General features: G+C 49.1%; 7 protein-coding genes across 7 annotated transcripts; 5 read left to right on the top strand and 2 right to left on the bottom strand.

The window, feature by feature from the left end:
• Positions 1-1836: 1836 nt before the first annotated feature.
• Positions 1837-3857, top strand: DEU56DRAFT_935866 (uncharacterized protein; the record flags this gene model as incomplete). Its single annotated transcript, XM_041358805.1, has 10 exons — positions 1837-2140; positions 2192-2270; positions 2325-2338; positions 2391-2521; positions 2583-2670; positions 2721-2767; positions 2860-2927; positions 2987-3163; positions 3228-3362; positions 3483-3857. The coding sequence occupies 10 exons, from the start codon at positions 1837-1839 to the stop codon at positions 3589-3591; spliced, it is 1152 nt and encodes a 383-aa protein (XP_041201044.1). The 3' UTR covers positions 3592-3857.
• Positions 3858-4267: 410 nt separating this feature from the next.
• Positions 4268-5938, top strand: DEU56DRAFT_843353 (flavonol synthase/flavanone 3-hydroxylase). The gene is made up of 8 exons (XM_041355073.1): positions 4268-4366; positions 4431-4541; positions 4599-4685; positions 4747-4773; positions 4830-5177; positions 5231-5381; positions 5442-5530; positions 5582-5938. Exons 1-8 carry the CDS (start codon positions 4289-4291, stop codon positions 5708-5710), a joined length of 1020 nt encoding a protein of 339 aa, XP_041201043.1. The 5' UTR covers positions 4268-4288; the 3' UTR covers positions 5711-5938.
• Positions 5939-7954: 2016 nt separating this feature from the next.
• DEU56DRAFT_749539 (uncharacterized protein) lies at positions 7955-9167 on the top strand (the record flags this gene model as incomplete). The annotated part of the gene is made up of 5 exons (XM_041349445.1): positions 7955-8317; positions 8376-8463; positions 8519-8689; positions 8739-8893; positions 8946-9167. 5 exons carry the CDS (start codon positions 7955-7957, stop codon positions 9165-9167), a joined length of 999 nt encoding a protein of 332 aa, XP_041201042.1.
• Positions 9168-9223: 56 nt separating this feature from the next.
• Positions 9224-10243, bottom strand: DEU56DRAFT_874415 (uncharacterized protein; the record flags this gene model as incomplete). The annotated part of the gene is made up of 5 exons (XM_041355954.1): positions 9224-9341; positions 9391-9670; positions 9725-9953; positions 10006-10167; positions 10223-10243. The coding sequence occupies 5 exons, from the start codon at positions 10241-10243 to the stop codon at positions 9224-9226; spliced, it is 810 nt and encodes a 269-aa protein (XP_041201041.1).
• A 413-nt stretch (positions 10244-10656) lies between these two features.
• Positions 10657-11856, bottom strand: DEU56DRAFT_919961 (uncharacterized protein; the record flags this gene model as incomplete). Its single annotated transcript, XM_041358359.1, has 7 exons — positions 10657-10740; positions 10794-10929; positions 10994-11173; positions 11225-11336; positions 11387-11544; positions 11596-11765; positions 11818-11856. 7 exons carry the CDS (start codon positions 11854-11856, stop codon positions 10657-10659), a joined length of 879 nt encoding a protein of 292 aa, XP_041201040.1.
• Positions 11857-16536: 4680 nt separating this feature from the next.
• DEU56DRAFT_762140 (uncharacterized protein) lies at positions 16537-17639 on the top strand (the record flags this gene model as incomplete). Its single annotated transcript, XM_041350641.1, has 2 exons — positions 16537-17160; positions 17187-17639. The coding sequence occupies 2 exons, from the start codon at positions 16537-16539 to the stop codon at positions 17637-17639; spliced, it is 1077 nt and encodes a 358-aa protein (XP_041201039.1).
• A 1104-nt stretch (positions 17640-18743) lies between these two features.
• DEU56DRAFT_762139 (uncharacterized protein) lies at positions 18744-19318 on the top strand (the record flags this gene model as incomplete). The annotated part of the gene is made up of 1 exon (XM_041350640.1): positions 18744-19318. A coding segment is annotated over one exon (575 nt), but the record flags the coding sequence as incomplete, so codon positions are not given.
• Positions 19319-19467: the final 149 nt, after the last annotated feature.

Here is a 19467-nt window from a genome sequence, read left to right as displayed (position 1 = left end):
TCTGACGTTGGACAGTGACGGACACGAACTGAACGAACACGCAAATAAATTCATAGCTAGCGGTGGGGAGGGACTCTGTGTGCGACCCTTGTTGGATGCTCTATCTGTCTGCTTTCGAATTATGAGCTAGCATGAGACGAGTACAAAGGGCGATATGTATATGAAGGAAATGCGGATGAACAAATCAGACGCAAAGACCTCGGGTTACAGTATTGCATGAGTAGCCGAAGGGCAGCACCTCTGTTGGCAGTGCGGAGTTCGCTTCACGGTTGATTAAGAGCTGAGGGAAATACGAGTGAGGATCTTAGCATGGGAAACATTACTGAAGACTCACCAGGGATCCAAGCAAGCAAGATGGCCTTCGTGGGTTCATCACTCATCTCCATCGCGTATCGATAGGATTCCAGGGCTGCTCCAAATTGAGCTGCCCGAAGTAGTGCAATGCACCGTTGCTGGTTTGCCGTCTGCCACAATGACTTGAGTTCCCAGCCAAAGAGCTGGCACAAGTATACAGCTGAGTATGAAAAGGATTTTGTCGCAACATGTCAACGTACCACGATAAATTCCTCATACATAGAATGAATGTCAGTTTTAGAGAATACAGCGCTAGCGTTGACAGCGGCGGTGAAGTGGCCAGCAGCTTCCTCGTGAAGGCCGCAATCCATGTCAATTTCTCCCAGCTGGACTCGCAAATATGCCTGACGCAGGAAGCGCAAAAAAATCAGTGAACACACGAACCTGGACTTGATCGAGTGCATGATACTTACCTCTACGACACTACAAGCGAGAGGATCGGCATTGGTACGGGCGGCCAGTTCTTGAACGGGCAGCACCGCCTCTTCATCGTAATTTGCATTGAACAACGCAATTGCCTGAACAACGTAATGAGACATGGTGTATGAATTGACAATTTACCTGCCTTGATCAAGAAAAGGAAATGGGTCGTCTCTGGGTCTGCGTTCGTGAATGTGAACGCGATGTCAAATGTTTTCATCGCGTCCAGAAGTTGTTGTTTCCCACAGAGGGCGAGGCCCTTGGCAATATAACCTATCATAGAGGGCTGGATGCTGATGGACTATGTCACAATGAAAGTTAGAGAAGAATGACGATGAGTCGGTATATCCCACCTTGATTGCATCTTCCAGCGCACGGTCCCAGTCGAGTGTGCGTGTCATAACAAATGAGCGATTGGCATAGGAAGTGTGATCGTTCGTCTCTGCGTCAATTTTTTGGGTGAGTAGCTCTTCAGCCATAGACAAGTCCCCCGCAATGCATGCATGGCGGGCGGTTGTGGAAATGGCAAGGATCTGCATGAAGAATGTTCGATTCGCGTTATACACGTTAAGGCTGGAAACACGCCTTTAAGCTGCAGACGTGCATGTACTTGACGTTTTTACTGTGCTTCGTAGCATTAAATAGATGCCCTATACATGAGGCTGTTATCGTAAGACCCTTGGCGCATGTGTCAACACATGTCGCCGCAGCCTTACAGATAAGTCAACGAGGTTTTTAAGTATGGTGGGTCGGTGTATCTCACCTTATTTGCGTCACCAAAATGAAACGCGTGCCATAACGATTTCAAATGAGTGGTCAACTTGTATGCTACCTGGTTGATGGATCCTGCATGGGTTCATTTTACTGCTCTAGGTTTTCTGCAAGGAAATGTCACAGTTACTATAAAGTAGATGTACAAGCACCTTCATACGGTTGTCTATAGCGTTTTAGTCCGTGGTGGTTACATTGCAAGACAAAGTTCAAAGCCCGCGATTGTCTCAGTCTTGAGTTTCTTGCAATTGCACGCGACCTAGACCTTCCGTCCTACTTGAGCAAACCACAATGCCAGCTACACGCAAGGTCGGCCCTCGCAAGCGCGCTCAGTCATCCTCTGAAGACTCAGAGCCCGAATCCCTTCACAGCGACGCGCTCGACGACCTGCCACCCAAGAAACGCACGCGTTCTTCCAATCCCAATTCCAAGTCAAGCTCACCTTCGAAGCCCAAGCCCAAGCCCAAGCCCAGGAAACGCAAAGCAAAGGAGGAGGACGTCAAGGATGAAGAGGATGTAGATGGGAGTGATTTAGACCTGAAGGAGGGGCAGCAAATCGTGGGTCGCGTCGTGCAAGCTCCAAAGACAGGCTGGGGTAAGTTGGTCTTTTCCTGCTTCAGGGATGATCAACTTACCGGTGTTAAAGTCCCTCCTGGCCAGGTTTCACAGAACACGCTTGATTTTCTATTGCAACTCAAGGACCCTGCGTGTAATGACCGCGAATGGTTCGCACTTCTTCATTCATTTGTCATTGGCTGAACATCATCGCGCGCTTGTAGGTTCAAGCTACACGGTATGTGGGTCTTGTGTATCAGACTGAAGCTTTGCGCTTATTTTAACAACAGAACCTGTGTATCGTCGCGTAGAAAAAGAGTTCAAGGGCTTCATCGAGGAGTTCACCAATATGCTCACAGAAGTCGACACCCAGATCCCCCCGTTGCCCCCTAAAGACGTCATCCACCGTATATATAGAGATGTTTGTCCCCTCACATGTTTATTCCTTTCATGGACCTACAGGCCTGATGTCGTGTGCGTAGATCCGCTTCAGCAACGATAAAACACCGTACAAGAAGGGATTGTCTGCGAGCTTTTCGAGGAGTGGCAGGAAGGGAATCTTTGCTTTTTGTAAGCTTTGTAGCGTTTTGCTTTCGCTCCAGCTATCTAATTGTTCGCAGACCACGTGTACGCACCTCTTAGCACCAAAGCCAGATCAACTGACTGGGTAAATGCGCGTTGTTAATTCACACAGAATGAGTCAGTCATAGCTGAAAATGCTGGTCTGACGTACACTGACACGCTTGACTATTAGTCAAGCCGGGTGACGAGAGCGTCATTGCTGCAGGTGCATGGTGTCCTGCTAAGAACGAACTTGCGACTCTTAGGTGTGTCTCGTCTCTGCTTTGTTTACATGGTTCTTTTCATGCCTTCCCTCACCTAACAGAAATCACCTACTTCACTCCACACCCGTCGCTAAGACCCTGCACACGATCCTTTCTTCTGAGACATTCACTACCCATTTCGGCCCTCCCCATCCACACCCGCACGGAGAACGTCAGAGTGTTTTTGGGCATGAAGATCAATTAAAGGTCGCACCAAAGGGCGTGGATAAGAATCACAAGTACGTAGTAGGGTATCATTTGAGTCATTGAGGCTAATCGATACACTGTGCTATGCATTTCTAGAGATATCGCCCTCCTCAAATGCCGCTCCCTCGCTGTTTCCTGCCGGTTCACGGATGACCAAGTCATTGCGCCTGGATCCGAGTTTATGGATACACTACGCGGTGTTGCTGATGTGATGATGCCATTCGTCCATTGGTGAGTCTGGTGCTTTATTTGTTTTCTCGGACCGTTTCTGAACCAGAGGCGCCACTCACACCGAGTGCTTCATTTTGAGTATATATTTTGGAGTGCATGTGCTGATATTAATTCCTCTAGTTTGAATGATATGATGACGCTTCCTGCGGACGAAGATTCGGATGAAGAGAACGAGGAAGATGATACTGGGGGTCCGGTGGAAGATGAGAGTGATGGTATAGTTGAGTGAGGAACGGGAAGCCTACTAAAGCTGAGCTGGCCATTTCTTATATTGCTGGTGTTAATTCTTTCGGATATCTTACTGTCATCTATTTCTCCCCTTATACAAAGTAACCTGTTATCTATTGTAATAACATGGCGCTATGGAGGTGGACCAATATCTATTTACAGGACACTGATATAAGCTGAAGATCACGCCCCCCACTTCGAGTCTTCGACAACCCCTACTTGCACTCTTCGAGGCTCGAACGTTCCATGGCCGCTCTAGAAGCTTGGCGAAGATGTGTAGTGCCATAATGAGTGAGTTACTATCACGTGTATTAATCATGACGAACTGATGCTGTGAGGACTCAGGAGTAAACTAGTTGGGTGAAAGCGCTAAGTTGGAAACGATAGGCTTTCCTGTTCCAATCTGCGTGCATCTTAGAGACAAGTTGAGGGCAAACCCTCGCAGGTATCTGACAGGACATGGAAAAATATTAATAATGCGAGGGGTAATATCGCTGGCCTGGATCGTCTCCTGGTGTGTGACTCATCAATCTTGAAGGGAGCGGCGGGGTGGGAAAGGCGGAGAAGAGGTTCATGCCGCTTCTGCCGCATGTTCGAAAGGTGAATAAACACTTGTGCCCCACTACGTAATAGAGTCAGCGGGACAATAATTTAGAATATAAGGCGGGTTTACTCACTCAGGCATGCCACACTGAATCATGCCAGGTACGATCTTTCTCGAACCCACTGCAATCCCAATCGTCGATTTTGCAGGCTTCGGAGAAGGAGCTTCCCCAGTACGTATGATGCTCATATGTGACGATAATCTTTCTCGATATCGAAACTCTTTTTGATGTCCAGGAAGCCATAGAGATAGGAAAGCAGTTGGTGAAAGCATGTCAAGAAGTTGGATTTGCATACTTTCGCAACACTGGTATCCCTCAGGCAGAGGTGGATAGCATGTTTGAAATGGTGTGTGCATATCATTCCATGTACGAAATCCATTCCAACGAATGAATGCGCTTCAAGAGCAGCAGGCTATTCTCGCTTCCAGTTGAAACGAAGCTATTGGCTCCACACCCTAAGGAGGGATGGAAACATCGGGGATATAGCGGGGTATGTTGTTTTGAGTTGCGAAGACGACATGACAACATGTCTTAACGTATCTCTCGTTTAGGTTGGCAGGGAGCAAGTTTCACAAATGGTGCGTCTCAGTATCATTCTGATTCATTCAAGCTACCAATATACTAACTCGCGTAGGTATTCGACCCAGCGCAGCTCGCCGGGATACGCAAACAAACTCCCGATTTCAAAGAATCCTTTGACATCGGGCGCGATGATTCCCCGCGCATCTCCAATGTGTGGCTTCCAGAACAAGTCCTTCCGGGCTTCAGAGACGCAGCGTCTACGTTCTTTGATACATGCCGTCGCTTTGAGATGGAGAAGTTGTTACCTGCATTATCTTTAGGGCTTGAGCTCCCTGGCGGAGCCGAATTCCTGGGGAAATATCACCAAGAGGCAGATAATCAACTGCGATTGCTGCACTATCCAGCTGCGCCTGCAGAGGTATTCGCGAGCGGCGAGAAAGGGAGAATCGGTGCGCACACGGTATGTGATTGTTTGAGCAGCAGCTATTAGCTGACTTTAATAATGAATTGTAGGATTATGCAACGGGCACCATTCTGTTCCAAGATGATGTTGGGGGTCTCGAGGTTGAGAGCCCTCGTGGCTCAGGAAATTTCGTTGCTGCTCCACCCATTCCGGGAACGATCGTCTTCAATATTGGAGATTTCTTGATGCGGTGGTCAAACGGTGCGATCTTTCTTCTTTTGTTGTTCTTTGTCACAAGTTATATACCTCATTTTGAATCAGACACGCTTAAATCAACAATGCACCGCGTCCGTGCGCCCCCGAACGATGGGAAGTCAGGAATGATCAAGGAGCGCTTCTCAATCCCATATGTAAGCTTCCTGCAGACAATTGATATGCGTTTGATATTGATGCTGGATTAGTTCATGTCTGCTGACAGAGATATTTTGATTGACTGCCTTCCTGGCTGTTGGGATGAAGAAAACCCGAAGAAGTACGAGCCTGTGACAGCAGGGGTGTATATTGACATGCGACTCGATGCTACGTATTGATGATTTAGCAACATCAAATAATTCTGCCTGAACGTTGAATAATGGTGAAGGTCTGCCTGGATCTTTTACTGCTTATTCCGATTTCACACAACCATGTCCGGATCTTCTGGTTGTTCGTGGTCATCTCAGATCTAAGTTGCTGTTAAAGACTAGTCCAATGATCTGATTTACTCTGCCATGTTGATATCTTCGGAATAGCATTTGGATATCATCGACCAATAGCACGGGCTGATCCACAGACCCCCGTTCATTCACAACAGCTTGTGAGAGGATTTGGAAATCTAGTGATCTGAAGTTACTTCGGTGTGCACCTGTTCGCAATGTCACCAGTTCCATAAGCTCAAGGGTTCGACGTTAGTCTCGTTCGTCACTGTCTCTGACTCCAACAGCTTGGCCCACGCACGCCGCAGTCTTACCTTGGAACAGCAGTCAAACCACCATTGCAAATTCCAGCGGTATTTGCAACCAAAATCACACACAGTGTGGCATCCGTTTGGCACTGCGCGTAAATCTGAGGTTTTTTTCGCTTCGCAAAGAAGCACGGATGTTGCATCGTACACTGCCTGGGACGACCTACTAGGCGTTTCCGCAAAACGGCGACACTGCGAACAGACGGTGAAAATATCCCAAGCACCTAACCTGAAACGAACACTCGCAGTGTCTAATTGTCGCGATACTGTAGAGTTGTACCGGCGGAACACAATGGGCGCAATAGATACGGGTGGTCTGGAGGGCGCACTAGCGCACTTTAAAGCCGGATCCTGTAGACTCGACCAAATTTAAAGCAGGAGAATTCAGAGAGAAACTACCAAGTGTAAACTTAGCAGACAGAAACAGGATAGATAATAGACAGTAACAGACTAGACGATTTGTTCGCGTTCCGCCTCGCAACGGTTGCGAGGCGGAACGCGAATAACTTTTAGAGGTCGAATGTAGCTCAAGCTTGAACGCATACGGTTGGTCCAAAACCACGGAGATCATCTGGACGAGATGCTCATGCTCTTTAGGGAGAATGAGGAGCAGGCCAATTTGATTGAAACCCTCGATATTTAGCGATTTCAAGGAGCAACACGCTACGGTCAAATTCAGCCAAACCTGGGGAACAATATTCGCACAAGCGATTCTGAAGCGGAAGATACACGCCTGTTTGTGCTTGCGTCAGAAAATGGAGATTGCATCCCAACAAGTACAAGATAACATCAAGCTGCTCCACGGCGCTTCACCACATGATCAACAAGCGCTCATCGCGGAACGGACCTCGTTAAGTATCGGACCAAAGACTGATAAAGCGCAGCCACCTCTTGAGTCTTGCCGCTTGCGGCACTTCTTCGCCACAACCTCCGCTCACGATGTTGAAAAAATTACTTCCCGGCACGCCCGCAGGTTGCTTTCGTGCCCTCCAGAGAATCGTCCTGTCGCTGAGCCGTCCCTACAAGATGCTTCCATGACACCTTGGATGTCTCCACCGGCGTGGACTTGCTCTTGGAACCGAGCCAGGTCGTAGGATGATCGGTGGAATGTAACCAGCGATAAAGGGAACGCGTGGGCAGTGTGGATCGGGAGTGCGGCTAGCAAGGGGAGACAAAACTAGAACCTATAGAGTGTATCACGCGCACAGCATTCAGATGCACTGTGAGTGGTGGCGTTCCGTACGTCTGAACAAACCCGATACCAGAAGCTCCGGTGAAGAATGGTTACACCATTCCATATTGATGATCCCGAGAACCCAACAAGCTGTCCCACCACAGTCGTGACGGCGGCGGGCGTTACGGCTTGGATCGCACTAGTCAACACGTACTTGGTAGATCTTACGGACTTACTTAATTACATATATAACTTAGTCTTCTTTAATTATGTAATGCTGTGTTGGTCAAATGTGGGTGGCAGAAATAACGTTCGCACAGTCCTGAGCTTGATATTGATTTTTCGAACAGACACAGTGATGCTCCCGTAGTCAGAAACCTTGATATCATGTAGAAGGAAGACAGCGATTCCTTCTTCATCAAGGCGGTGATGAGCTGTTCAATTTACTGATCAGTGCCCAGGGAATTCCGGAACACTCATACCCGCTCAATCTGATCTAAGTATTCGTTCGAGATTCCGCAGCTGTCCGTCCCCGTTCCTTTTGTAAAGCTTGGCATGTCAGTGTACTAATGGCTCCACATGGTCCCATGCGATGATTGATGGCAGGGCGCTGGAATGCGCTTTAAAATCTTCCCCAAGTCTTTCGATCAAGGGTTGACAATGTCTACCCAATCACCGTCAGAACGCCAGCACAATGGCATATCCCTCCTGAGCTTAACATTGTTCATGGGCGTTGGCTATGGGGCTGTACTGACCATCTACGTCCAGTGCCTCTTCTTATTGGTCCACAGTCCGATGCGGCGGGCTCCACGACTCTTTTTCTTCGGCTACACAACCGCCATGTTTATTCTTGAAACATTATACGCCGCTGAAAATTCTCGAAGAGTTTGGATATCGTTCGTTATCAATTGGGACTCCACCACTAGTCCAACGGGTTACGAGATTAGTTTATGGCGTGACTGGGCCAGTATAGCAGCAATGGCGTGCTATATCGTCTCCAATTGGTTGGCTGATGCGCTCATGGTAAGACCATCAGCGTTACCCATGCCCAAGCGGATCCTTGACTCACGCCTCCCCTTAGCTTTGGCGCTGTATAATCCTGTTCCGAAACATGAAAAACACAAGATGGCTGATCCCTGTTCCATGCAGCATGTTCCTTGCCGTTATTGGTATCTAATACGATATGAAACGTTGAATTCAGAGTTGCTGACAATATCCTGGCAGCGACTTCTATCAATCTGCTTGTGAATACAGCAGAAGTGTCCAATTCAATAGAAGCAATGTCCAAAGCCTACTGCATTTTTGTGGTGGTCGATCTCTCCTTTAATATCATCACAACGTTATTGATAGCCGCTTGCATCATGATACATCGTGCGAAGCTCGAGAAATCGACAGGTGAGCAAGATATGCTGTCTCTTCATTCTGATACAAACCTTTCGCTCAGGAAGTCGTCGCCATGGGAGGGAGTACACTAGTATCATCACAATGACCACTGAATCTTGCATGATTTCCGCGATCAGCTCGATCGTCTATCTCGTCCTCTACACGATGGATAACTTTGTTCAGTATCCATTCATGGTTATCCAGAGCCAAATGCAGGTGAGATAATGACATTATATCGTGCATCTCAGTTTTATTTCAAGCAATGCAGATCATTGCGCCATTTATATTGATTTCGAGAATCCTCCAGGGAAAAGCGTGGACAGATGTTGATATCCATAATCATTTGCTTCCAAGTGATATCGAGGACTTTCCTTCCAGTTTCAGCGGGCTGATCACTGGTGGCCGTTCTTCAGAGAGATCCACACTTGTATTCGGTTACAGAAATTCCTCATTACCGCTGAGAAATAGCTCCATCGCGAACCTAACATAATATCACACCTAGTAGCGTAATGTACAGAACTGTCAGAATATATACGAAACAGCCCTCTAGACTTTCGTCATAGACTGGTTTCTGCAAGCGGCGGAGCAGAAGTAATCTGTTCCGCTCTGTGGGTAGCGTTGGCACATAATGCATCCAGGAACTAGTCCCAGGGACACTGCTTCTCTGAAGGACATTTAGTATCTCGTGGCAATCGACCTTTGTGACTACTTACTCTCGGTGCCGTGAGGAACAGTAATCTGTCTTCACCCCACCTCTATCGACGAAAGACGGTTTTCCACAGTTGGGGACAAGACAGGTACCAGCCGCACGGCGTGCTGGGTTTTGTTTCAGCGAAGTGTGTGCAGCCTTGGCTGGTCGAGTCGGAGGAGCTGGAGCAGGTTCTTCGTCATCATCTGACGGATACGCGTCCAGGTCTGTGCCTGCGCCCGTATCATCCTCGTCTTCCTCATCTGCATCAGGGTAGTCGTCATCGTCATCGTCGCTGGACTCATCTGCAATAATGAGTAAGTATCCCAGTGGATTTCAGATGAGTGATAATGGGCAACCTTTGGTCACAGTCAAAGCTGCGTGGCGCGTTGCCGGTTTAGAGGGTTTGATAGGCTGGATCTGAGCAGGAAACAGTACAGGCTGAGCAGTAGCAGGAAGGCGGACGCCTTGCTTCGGAGCAGGTCGTCCTTGAACAGCAGATTGCGCAGGAGGAGGAGTAGCGGCTTTCGACGCGCACGATTTACCGCAATAATCAAAGTTACTGAACTTCGGCTTTTGCCCACAATACTGGAACAAAGTAAGGATCGTGACCGCCAGATCATCACGATCCTCAACTTACATCGCAGAGCCGTACTTGTTTTTGGGCTGGTAGAGGAACTTTGGCCTTGGGAAGTGGTCCTGGTTTCGTGCGACGCGCAGGTTGTTGCGCAGTGGCCGCCTGGGCGGCGCAGGTTTTGCCACAGTACTTATGAGTACCGAATTTCGGCGTCTTATGACAGTTCTACACGGGAAAATTAAAGGGTGAACTAGTAGAGACGGGATAAGCCATCGCTGACCTCGCAAAGTCCGGTAGCCATTGAAGTTATCTGAGCTGCTGCCCAGCTCAAAATTGCGTCTTGGTTTATAGAGGTGGTGGCCATTGGCATGAGGCTGCGGAGACAGCCCAGGTGTTGGGGTGGATGTTATCACACTAAAACGTGTTGTCCGCATGTCAGTGCACGAGGCTATCTGGTGTGGAATGGAGCAGTGCTTCTACCCCAAACAGAGCAAAAAACGGTGCGCCCATCAGTGATTCTTAGGCCATCTGTTTGCCTGCCGCGCTCCTTCGTGCTCCTTCGATCAAGGGGAGGTACCACATGCGGTTAGATCATCCTGACCACAAGGAGATCTGAACATTCCGGCGAAACTCGATTTGCGGCCACTCAAGAGATCCAGAAAATGAATTACATAAATAAATGATGATGACCGTTCAAGCTAACGAGGGCAAGGTTCAAGTCTGCTTCGTGTACATCACGACGAATCTGGGGATAATCGCCTCTGACACTCGAACGACTACCCTGTCGCCAGCGACAACCTGCATGTGTACAACGTCAATGAGAGCTCTAATTTCAAGTTTAAATCATTTACCGAAGTGCTCTTGTCAAGGTTCTGCGGTAAAACAACATCGCAGGCGATGACGACGCGGTAAGGTGAAGACAAGCATGAGGTGGCAAGTCGATCGGCGGAAGCTGGGTTTCTAGAAGAGTATAGCCCCTTGCCTTGCCTTGACAATGAATAGTGATAAACAAAAAAAATGCGTCAAATACGAAATGAAAATGGCTGCTCACCTCCCTGTATTGTATTGAACACCAAAGGCGACACCTTTAAAAGCCGAGCCTACAACATTGCAGATGCCGCATGAATTCCATTTGCAGAGCATGGGACCTTTGGTTCCCATGTCGCAGATGCACTGAGATGCGTGGAATGTGCGTAAGATCCGGGCTTGCCCAGTAGCTTGTGTGCCCTGTCTATTGATCAATAAGTCTAGCACTCAGCTCGGTAAAAGATGAGCCACTTACAGATATTTATCCTGTGCATCGGATATACTAGTTGGATAAGATATTTCATATAGCTTTTCCACCAATGCCGAGCCTTCCTGGGACAACCATTTGCTGTTCCATTCCCTCACAACTTGGAAAGACGTCCATCAATAGCATAAGCGTGATGGCAGTACCACGTACATTCTCGCCAGACCGTCGTAGAACTGGGAATCTCAGACAAGTGAACGATATCCAAGGGAGGTTTAGGCTTCGTACGCCCAGTACCGTTGTGGTTGTGAGTTTGTGGTTGCGTTTTGGGGCCTGGAGAAGCTGACGGGGGAGAAACCGCACTCCCTTGCCTGTTGACGCTCAATCTCCATCTTAAGAAGCGTTCCCTCAATGCGACTTACTTGGCGTGATCAACAGAACAAAACCCATTGAAAGCGTTCCCTGGGTTGCTACAGCCTTTGAGTGAACATTCAGACGCTGCCTTTCCTACCATGGTCCGAGCACACGAGCGACCACAATAAGAGTGTTGCATTCCACTTGGATCAACATATTTCGGCTTGTTGCCACATGCCTATCGCCAACAAAGCTCAACATTTTTCAATAGGAAGGAAAGCCAGACACACCTCGCACATATTAGCATCTCGTCGCAGAGTCGTAGTCATCGTAGGAAATATGACGACCTCGGGATCACTCACCAAGCAAGATAACTGACTGCGCATGTGACCCACGTGTATTGCACACCCTACGTGCGCGTGAAGCAGCGCCATAGTTGCGCTGCTTCCAGCACGGATCCAGCTTTCCTCGAAGCAGCAACGTGTCGGCGGCACATGGCGCATGGGAATAAGAGCATCGCGCCCCATACATAAGCTTCTTCGTACAGAGACCGAGATGCATCATAGCGACGAGTATGAAGCCCACCACAAACCAAGCGAACCAAGTGGCAACACTGCAATCACCTCGAAAGTCCAAGAAGACACCGGTTGCCAGCAAGGATCAGAGTAGTCAAACACTCCTGACACACCACATGGACCTTGCCCAATCATTCCGAGTCAGCTCAACCGAACCACAGAGTCCCCGCAAACTTGACCGGATTAAGAAGGGACTCGAAGAGGATCGTGGATACCTGTCAGATGGTGGCAAAGTCAGCATTGCCCATAAAACCTTGCAGCTCTTCGGCACAGATGCAAGCCCTGCACTACCGCCGCGAACACCACGTGGGTCGCATTCCCCTCGTCCATCGTCGGCGCAGCGTCCATCGACATCTCCTCAGTCATCTCCACTTACCACCCGCCCAACCCCGCCATCCAGTACAACCCTCCCAGATGGGAAGCCGAAGAAAATCCTTTTCTATCATGCCCACGACCCGTACTATGGATTCACTAATTTCTCGTCCGACCCCATTGAGTACAATGGAAAGAAATACCCCACGAGCGAGCACCTCTTCCAGTCGCTGAAGGTGAGAAACTTTACGACCAGTGTTGTCATCTCATATGTTACTCACTACTGTAATAGTTCATAGAACGTCGCCCCGAGCTCGCAGAACACATCAGGACGTGCTCCACGCGCCCACGTGTGGTTTTTGACGAAGCCCACAGATTCAGTCCTGAAGTGCGATCTGATTGGCTGCAAGTAAGGATTGAGATGGTGAGAACCAGTATCGTCTGCAATCCATTTCAGCCGATGACTAAAACAATCAGATGGACCTTGTTCTTGGGCATAAATTCGCGCAGAACAGACATCTGAAGGAAGAACTACTCTCCACTGGAGATGCAGAACTTGTCGAGGTCAGTAGAACGTGAGGACCACGACGAAGTTTACTTATACACCGCAGGATTCTGATAAGGACTCATTTTGGGGTATCGGAGCAGACCGGAAAGGCCAAAACCAGTTGGGTAAGGCGTTGGTGAGGCTTAGGACCAAGTTGAGGGACGAGCAGAGTAATAGTGCAGGAAGCAAGGCTTTGACCCTCTTGAAGAAGACCGTTGGACGTTGATTTTCGCTTATAACACGCTTGAAACACTGAATTTGTATATTATCATCCTGATAAAGCACTTAGCTCCGTCGACTGACTGAATAGATCGTTAAGAGGGAGAGCGAGAATCTGGATGGTAGGGGCCCGGGAGTTGTTGCAGGTGTTCAAGCTCAAGTGAAGTGCCAGGGACTCGGAAGTGAGACGTTTGCAAACTTCAATGGATTACATAATAATAGCACTCGGGCAAGGCCCTCATTAGGTCACCGCACACGTTTGCACAACCCGTAGCTTCGTCCGAAGCTGAATTCATAAACATGGCACATCAGGTTCACATCGGACTTTTGACCATCGCGTTTGATCGGACAAAGATCAAGAACGACGCGTTTTAGACTACGGATCTCCGAGGCTCCGTGTCTCAAAGTAACCCCACGCTGCGAGCACAGCATCGTCATGAGAAGCATAGAGCGCAATTCGTTCTTACTCCCAGTTGAGTTCTGAACAAGGTGCCATGGTTAAGGATGATAAATGGTATGACATTACTGAAGACTTGCCACTGAACCAAGCACGTAAGCTGTCCCTTGTAGTTTCATCACTCTTTTTTATCATGGATTGATACAATTCAACGGCTGATCCAATTCTACCTGCCCGAATGAGCGCACAGCACTGTTGCTGGTTCGCGGTTTGCCACAAAGACTTGAGGTCCCAGCCGAAGAGCTGCAAAAACACGTAGATGAGCGTCAAAGGGGTATTCGGTTACATCACATCGACGTACCACGGTAAATTCCTCATATGTAGAATGAATTTCTGATGTATGAAAGGAAGCGCTCGCGTTGACTGCGGCAGTGAAGTGGTCCACAGCTTCACGGTGATTACTCGAGGCAATTACTCCCAGTTCGATGCGTAGCTGTGCCTTATGTGCGAGAAATTGAAAAATCAGCACCAGCTCATGAACCTGCGCTTCATCAAGTGCATGATACTCACTTCCACGATGCGACACGCAACAGGGTCGACATTGGGAGACACAGCCAGCTCCCCGACGCGCAGCATTGCCTCCTCGTGTTCATTTGCGTTGAACAGTGCAATAGTCTGAAATCGCAATGAAGCAAGTGGTATGTAAGAAGAAGAAATTGTTTGCCTTGATCAAGAAAAGGAAATGACTGGTCTTTAAATCTCCGTTCGTGAACACGGACGCGAGGTCAAATGCTGTATTCGCGGCTCGAAACTGCCCCTTTCCACAGAGAGCAATGCCCTTGGAGACGTGACCTGCAAACGAGGGCTGAATGGTGACGGACTATTCATCAAAGTTAGCTTTCATAGGGGGACCAAGATGGGTCAGTCTATATCACCTGAATTGAATCAAGAAGCGCGCGGTCCCAGTAGCCCCTTCGTGCCATGACAAATGCGCGATTAGCATAGGATATGTAATTATTGGCATCAGCGTCAATCTCTTGTGTCAGCACCTTTTCGGCGGTACGCAACTCCCCAGCCATGCATGCATCGCGTACTTCCGAGTTTATAGAGAGGACCTGCGTGAAGTATGTTCGCGTTGCATTATAAGAGTCAAAGGTGGAAACATGCCTTGAAATCAGAGTAGATTTGAGCCTTTGCATAAAAAAAGATTTAGATGATGTGACGAATGGGCGGGAAACCAAAACAAATGTACCTGGTGTGTCACCTGCTCCTTAACCTTGAGACCGTCCTTGTCCTTGTCCTTGAGACCATCTTTACCATCCTTTAGCAAAGGTTTATCGGATACTGGCCACTCTGAGATCTCATCATCGGAACCTCCACTGAGGATGTGACTGTCATCTGCAGAGAAGGTGACGCAGTGCACAAGGGCAGAGTGGTTGAATACGACGATGGTTCGTCGATCTGAGATCTTCCAGAGGCGGACACGGTGGTCAGCAGATGCGGAGGCAAGGAGGGTGCCGCTAGAGTTCAGCGAAATGCCGTTGATATTGTCGAAATGGCCCTTCCAGGAATCACCGACCTGCTTCCAGGTCGATGTATCCCACTCTCGTATGGTAGGATCATCCCTGAAGCCCGCTGAGAAAAGCCGTGTGCCATCAGGTGTCCAGGCGAGCGAGGAGTTACATGATGCGTGTGCCTTGAGGTTTACTACGCATTGCTGCGTGCCTGAATTATAGATTTGGATGTTGCTTGCTGTTGCAATCGCAAGGCGTTCGCCAGATGGCGAAAAACGAACGCAGAGGGCACGTGCACTACAAGTGATTGGATGTCCTAGCAGCTCCCAGCGTGTGGTACACCACAACTTCGTCGTAGTGTCGAATGAGCAGCTTGCCAGCATCGAGCCGTCTGGAGAAAAATCCAGGGAGTCGACCCCCTCGGAGTGGGCTTTGATGGCTTGGGTTAGAGATTCCCCAATGTTTGCATCCCAGGCGATGAGCTCCCCTGTGCTATCACCGCTTGCTATCAATTGCCCATCTCGGGATACTGTTAATGCCATCACGGAGTCGGAATGCCCTTCCATTCTTTTCAATACAACTCCTGCGCTCATGTCCCACAAACGAACGATGTTGTCGTCCGAGCCCGTGACCATGCGTTGTCCGTCGGGGAAAACTGCCACTGAATATGGGCAAGATCTACGATCTTCGAACAGTCGAACGGGTGCAACGGGTTTTGGAATGAGCTGCGCCATTTCTGGAGGTTGGTGATATTGAGCGCGGTCGGAGTGGACTTTGTGGGGGGATTGTGGATGTCTTCATTGCGTTTATATGCTGCTTCAGAGCGTCAAACGCCTAAGATGAGGCACAGGATTAAAAATATCATAGGCGCCTTGCTTATCGACGCCAGTGAAGGATCCGAGCTTAGAGGCGGCCTATGTGTTACTGGAACTTTCTAAAATATTGAACATGCGCTGCTCACCCAAAGATGTGGCATCCCACCTAGTGATAAATAAACCTGAGACCCAATGTCCATGATGATTCGACTCCGGTGAAGAACAACCAAACAACATTATGTAATCTCAAGCGTTACGGCGTCTGTGACGGATAGGCCGAGCCTAGGCCGATCACGCACGTTGTCGAAAGTCTTAGATCGATCCCCCCCTGACACGTATGAAACAAAGTATCTTAACAGTTGATTTCTTTATCACGCGCCTTACTCTACTACACACTATAAAGTCCTACCTACGTTGTCTAGTATAGTTTTGGCGATCTTGAATTCTATCTTGTATCTGGTTACTTGATCGTCTGAATTCCCACTGTGCCGCCTCTGAAAGCCAAAGCTTCTCACAGTCATCACATATTTTTTAACCTTCAACAAGCTTACCCCTATTCACGCCTACGATTCGGGAACTCTGGTTTGGCCAACCTGTCGTTTTGAATCTAGGCAACAATTAATTAACATTATGTCAACTACTCAATACGCTACACGATACCGCGCACGACAGGCGCTAACCAATGACCCACCCGTTAGACTGGCAGCTGGTATGCCGCGTGCTAATAGTGAGTCCATGCTCTCTTCCGTCTCCTCTTCTCCGGGGGGAGTAACGCCAAGGGCGCCTTCCCCTGCGAACTCCGTCGACACACCGATCCGCTTATATAGCGACATTGTGTTGACGCGAATTCCCTCGATGCCCGGAGGGCTCGAGGCGACACCTGTGGGATTAGTCAAATCCGCGGGATTGAGGACGGAAGAAATGACGGCCGATAAATCGGCATCAGTAGACCCCACAGAGGAAAGTGTAGTAGGTAGTAAATCTGAGAAAGAGAGATCTAAGGTTACTTTTGACCTTAAGAGCGGGAATGAAAGTTCGAGTGATGAACAATCCGCAGAATCTGGTGACGACCAGACGAGCGCTGAATGGACAAGTGTCCAACGGAAACGCGGGAGAAGAAGCTCCTCACGCGAAGTACCAGCAGGAGGCCCACGAGCCTCAGAATTGAACCAGGAACAAGAACACCTGGTAAGGTTAGCGGAGAAGAAACTGACAGGAAGCGATCGCAAGAGGATCGAGACCCGAGAGAGGGCTGTCAGTCGAAATACCTCAAGGGACAGTACATTGTCCCGCGGGAAGGACCTTCTAAGGAAAAGGGCAAAGCCCCTGACCCAAGAAATTGGGGCGGAACCGAGTTTGAGGACGACGAGGTCGATGTAGATGCTCAAAGGGCAGCATTAGAATCCTTTCGTCTGGCGAAGGGAAATGGAGGAGGTCAAAGGGAACCGGACTCTGACCATGAGACATCCGATAAGCCGCAGGGAGACAGCAGTGAGGTGACAGAGCCCAGGGAAGATACCTGGAATGAAAGTGCCAGTTACGTATCGCGCTTCAAGGCAGAAGCGGCAGTAAGGGCCGTGAAGGAACGACTCACCAACCGTTACGAAGCTCGCCTGAGGGAACTGGAGAAGAAGTTAGCATTGAAGGAAGGGTCTAAGAAACCCAAGAAACACCAAACTCACCTTGAAGCCACCAACCCAGTAAACGGGATGGTGGAGAGGGTCCTGGAATGAGCATCCAGTCCAGGACCCAACCGGATGACACCCCAAGCGATGGACCCGGTACAGCAAGTCGCGCCCCGAAGTTATATCGGGAAGGCGCTCGATCAGCTAAAAGGAAGCAAAAGTAAGAAGAAGCCCAAATCCAAGGGCAGGAGAGTACTTACACCAACAGATCCTAGTGACAGCGAGGACAGAAGTGACTCCAGCTCCTCGTCGAGTTCATCTGAATCGTCGAGTTCCTCGTCTGAGTCTTCTGAATCTAGTGACTCGTCATCGGACGAGTCGCGGAACAGCTCTAGAAAGCGCTGCAGTAAGAAAAAGAAGAATAAAAGGGGTAAGAAAAATACCTTAAAGCCTATTCCCCCGGTCTATTATGACGGGGCCCCAGATTCAAGGGCGTTCCATCAATTTCTGACTGAGGGGACGGCCTATGTGAAAGATGGTCAGGTTGAGAGGAAAAGGAGGGTGTTTATACTTGCCCACTACCTGAAAGGTCGTGCTCATGAGTTCTACACGAGGGAAGTGTCTGGAGACCCATACCGTTGGAGGCTTCGCAGGTTCTTTACAGAATTATTCAACCACTGTTTCCCCATTGATTTCAGGATGAAGCAGCGCGAGAAGTTGAACCGTTGCTATCAGAATGATAAGTCAGTAAGGGAGTACATATACGAGCTGAGTGAGCTATGGAACATGATTGGGGATGTAGCAGAACGACAGAAAGTGACTCGCCTTTGGACGGGACTCAATTCTATGCTGCAAACCGAGCTATGGAAGAAGGAATTGAATCCGGAAACCTCTTCATTCCGACAAGTAAAGAACACTGCTGAAATAATCGAGATAGCACACTCAGTGCCATCTAGGAATCGTGATCGGTGTGGAAAGGAAAAGAGTACAAATGGTACTGACCAGGCCGGTGAGAGGAAGGGAGGCACAAACCCCAAAAATGAGGAACGTAGTGATAGGAGGGATGGACGGCGACGAAAGGGCCGCGTCCCGCGGAGGGATGATCGATCGTCGAGTGATCGACCATCGAATGGACACCCCAGACCAACAGGGGGGCAACCAAGAGATAGCGGGCGTCCTAAACCTCAAATCACAGAAAAGAGGAATGATAGAATGAGCCCAGCTGAGAAAGAGAGACATGCCGCTGAAGGGTTATGCTATGTCTGTCATCAGCCGGGCCATATATCTAGAAATTGCCCTCAGAAGACCACAGTGAAACGTGATGGGAAGGCGAACTCACCACCGGGAATGCAAAATTACAGTATTGAGGTGGATCTAAATGAGATGGACCGGATGCGATATCTGGAGGAGACCACGACATCAAATGACGCCGTTGACCTGGGGTGCGCGTCCATGTCCTTGCAATATGAGAACATCCTGGACAACACAAGGGTTAGCGATAACACGATCTCAACAAGGAGAACGAAGCGGATCTCACAGAGAGATATCCATGGGGCTAAGCCCACTGAAATGGGTGAAGTATTGTCCAGGAAGGCTAAATACCTCCTGGACGTAGGGATCTATCCCAGGGACCCGGATCCGTGGGGACCCATCCACCCAGAGCGGTTCCTGGTTTACTGTGTGTCAGGAGACGAATACGTTATAATGGATAACGAGGCCAGAACAGACCCTGAGCTTACCATTCCGACCTCGTTGCTGATGACTCCAGAATTCGAGCTGGGGGGATGGTACGCGCAACGCATAGGCGAACTGAGGGGAATGACCTCGGAAGAGGTCCGGAAGTGGAGGCGGCTAACATGCGATAGCTTACAGCGCATGGGGACCCCTTTCGCGGATCGGGTCGTTCAGCTCCTGAGTAGACATGGAGCATTCAACA

The sequence above is a fragment of the Suillus clintonianus genome (genome assembly GCF_016758775.1).
Source record: "Suillus clintonianus strain FC179 chromosome Unknown DEU56scaffold_191, whole genome shotgun sequence".
In the NCBI taxonomy this organism is placed as follows: domain Eukaryota; kingdom Fungi; phylum Basidiomycota; class Agaricomycetes; order Boletales; family Suillaceae; genus Suillus; species Suillus clintonianus.
This window is presented reverse-complemented; position numbering and strand designations above follow the sequence as displayed.

Bases quoted from the DNA above. Each gene is read 5' to 3' on its own strand.
- DEU56DRAFT_843353 (XM_041355073.1), top strand. From the start codon at position 4,289: ATGCCAGGTACGATCTTTCTCGAACCCACTGCAATCCCAATCGTCGAT. The intron at 4,367-4,430 runs GTACGTATGATG...TTTGATGTCCAG, and splicing joins TCGGAGAAGGAGCTTCCCCA to GAAGCCATAGAGATAGGAAA. The intron at 5,531-5,581 runs GTAAGCTTCCTG...ATGCTGGATTAG, and splicing joins AGCGCTTCTCAATCCCATAT to TTCATGTCTGCTGACAGAGA.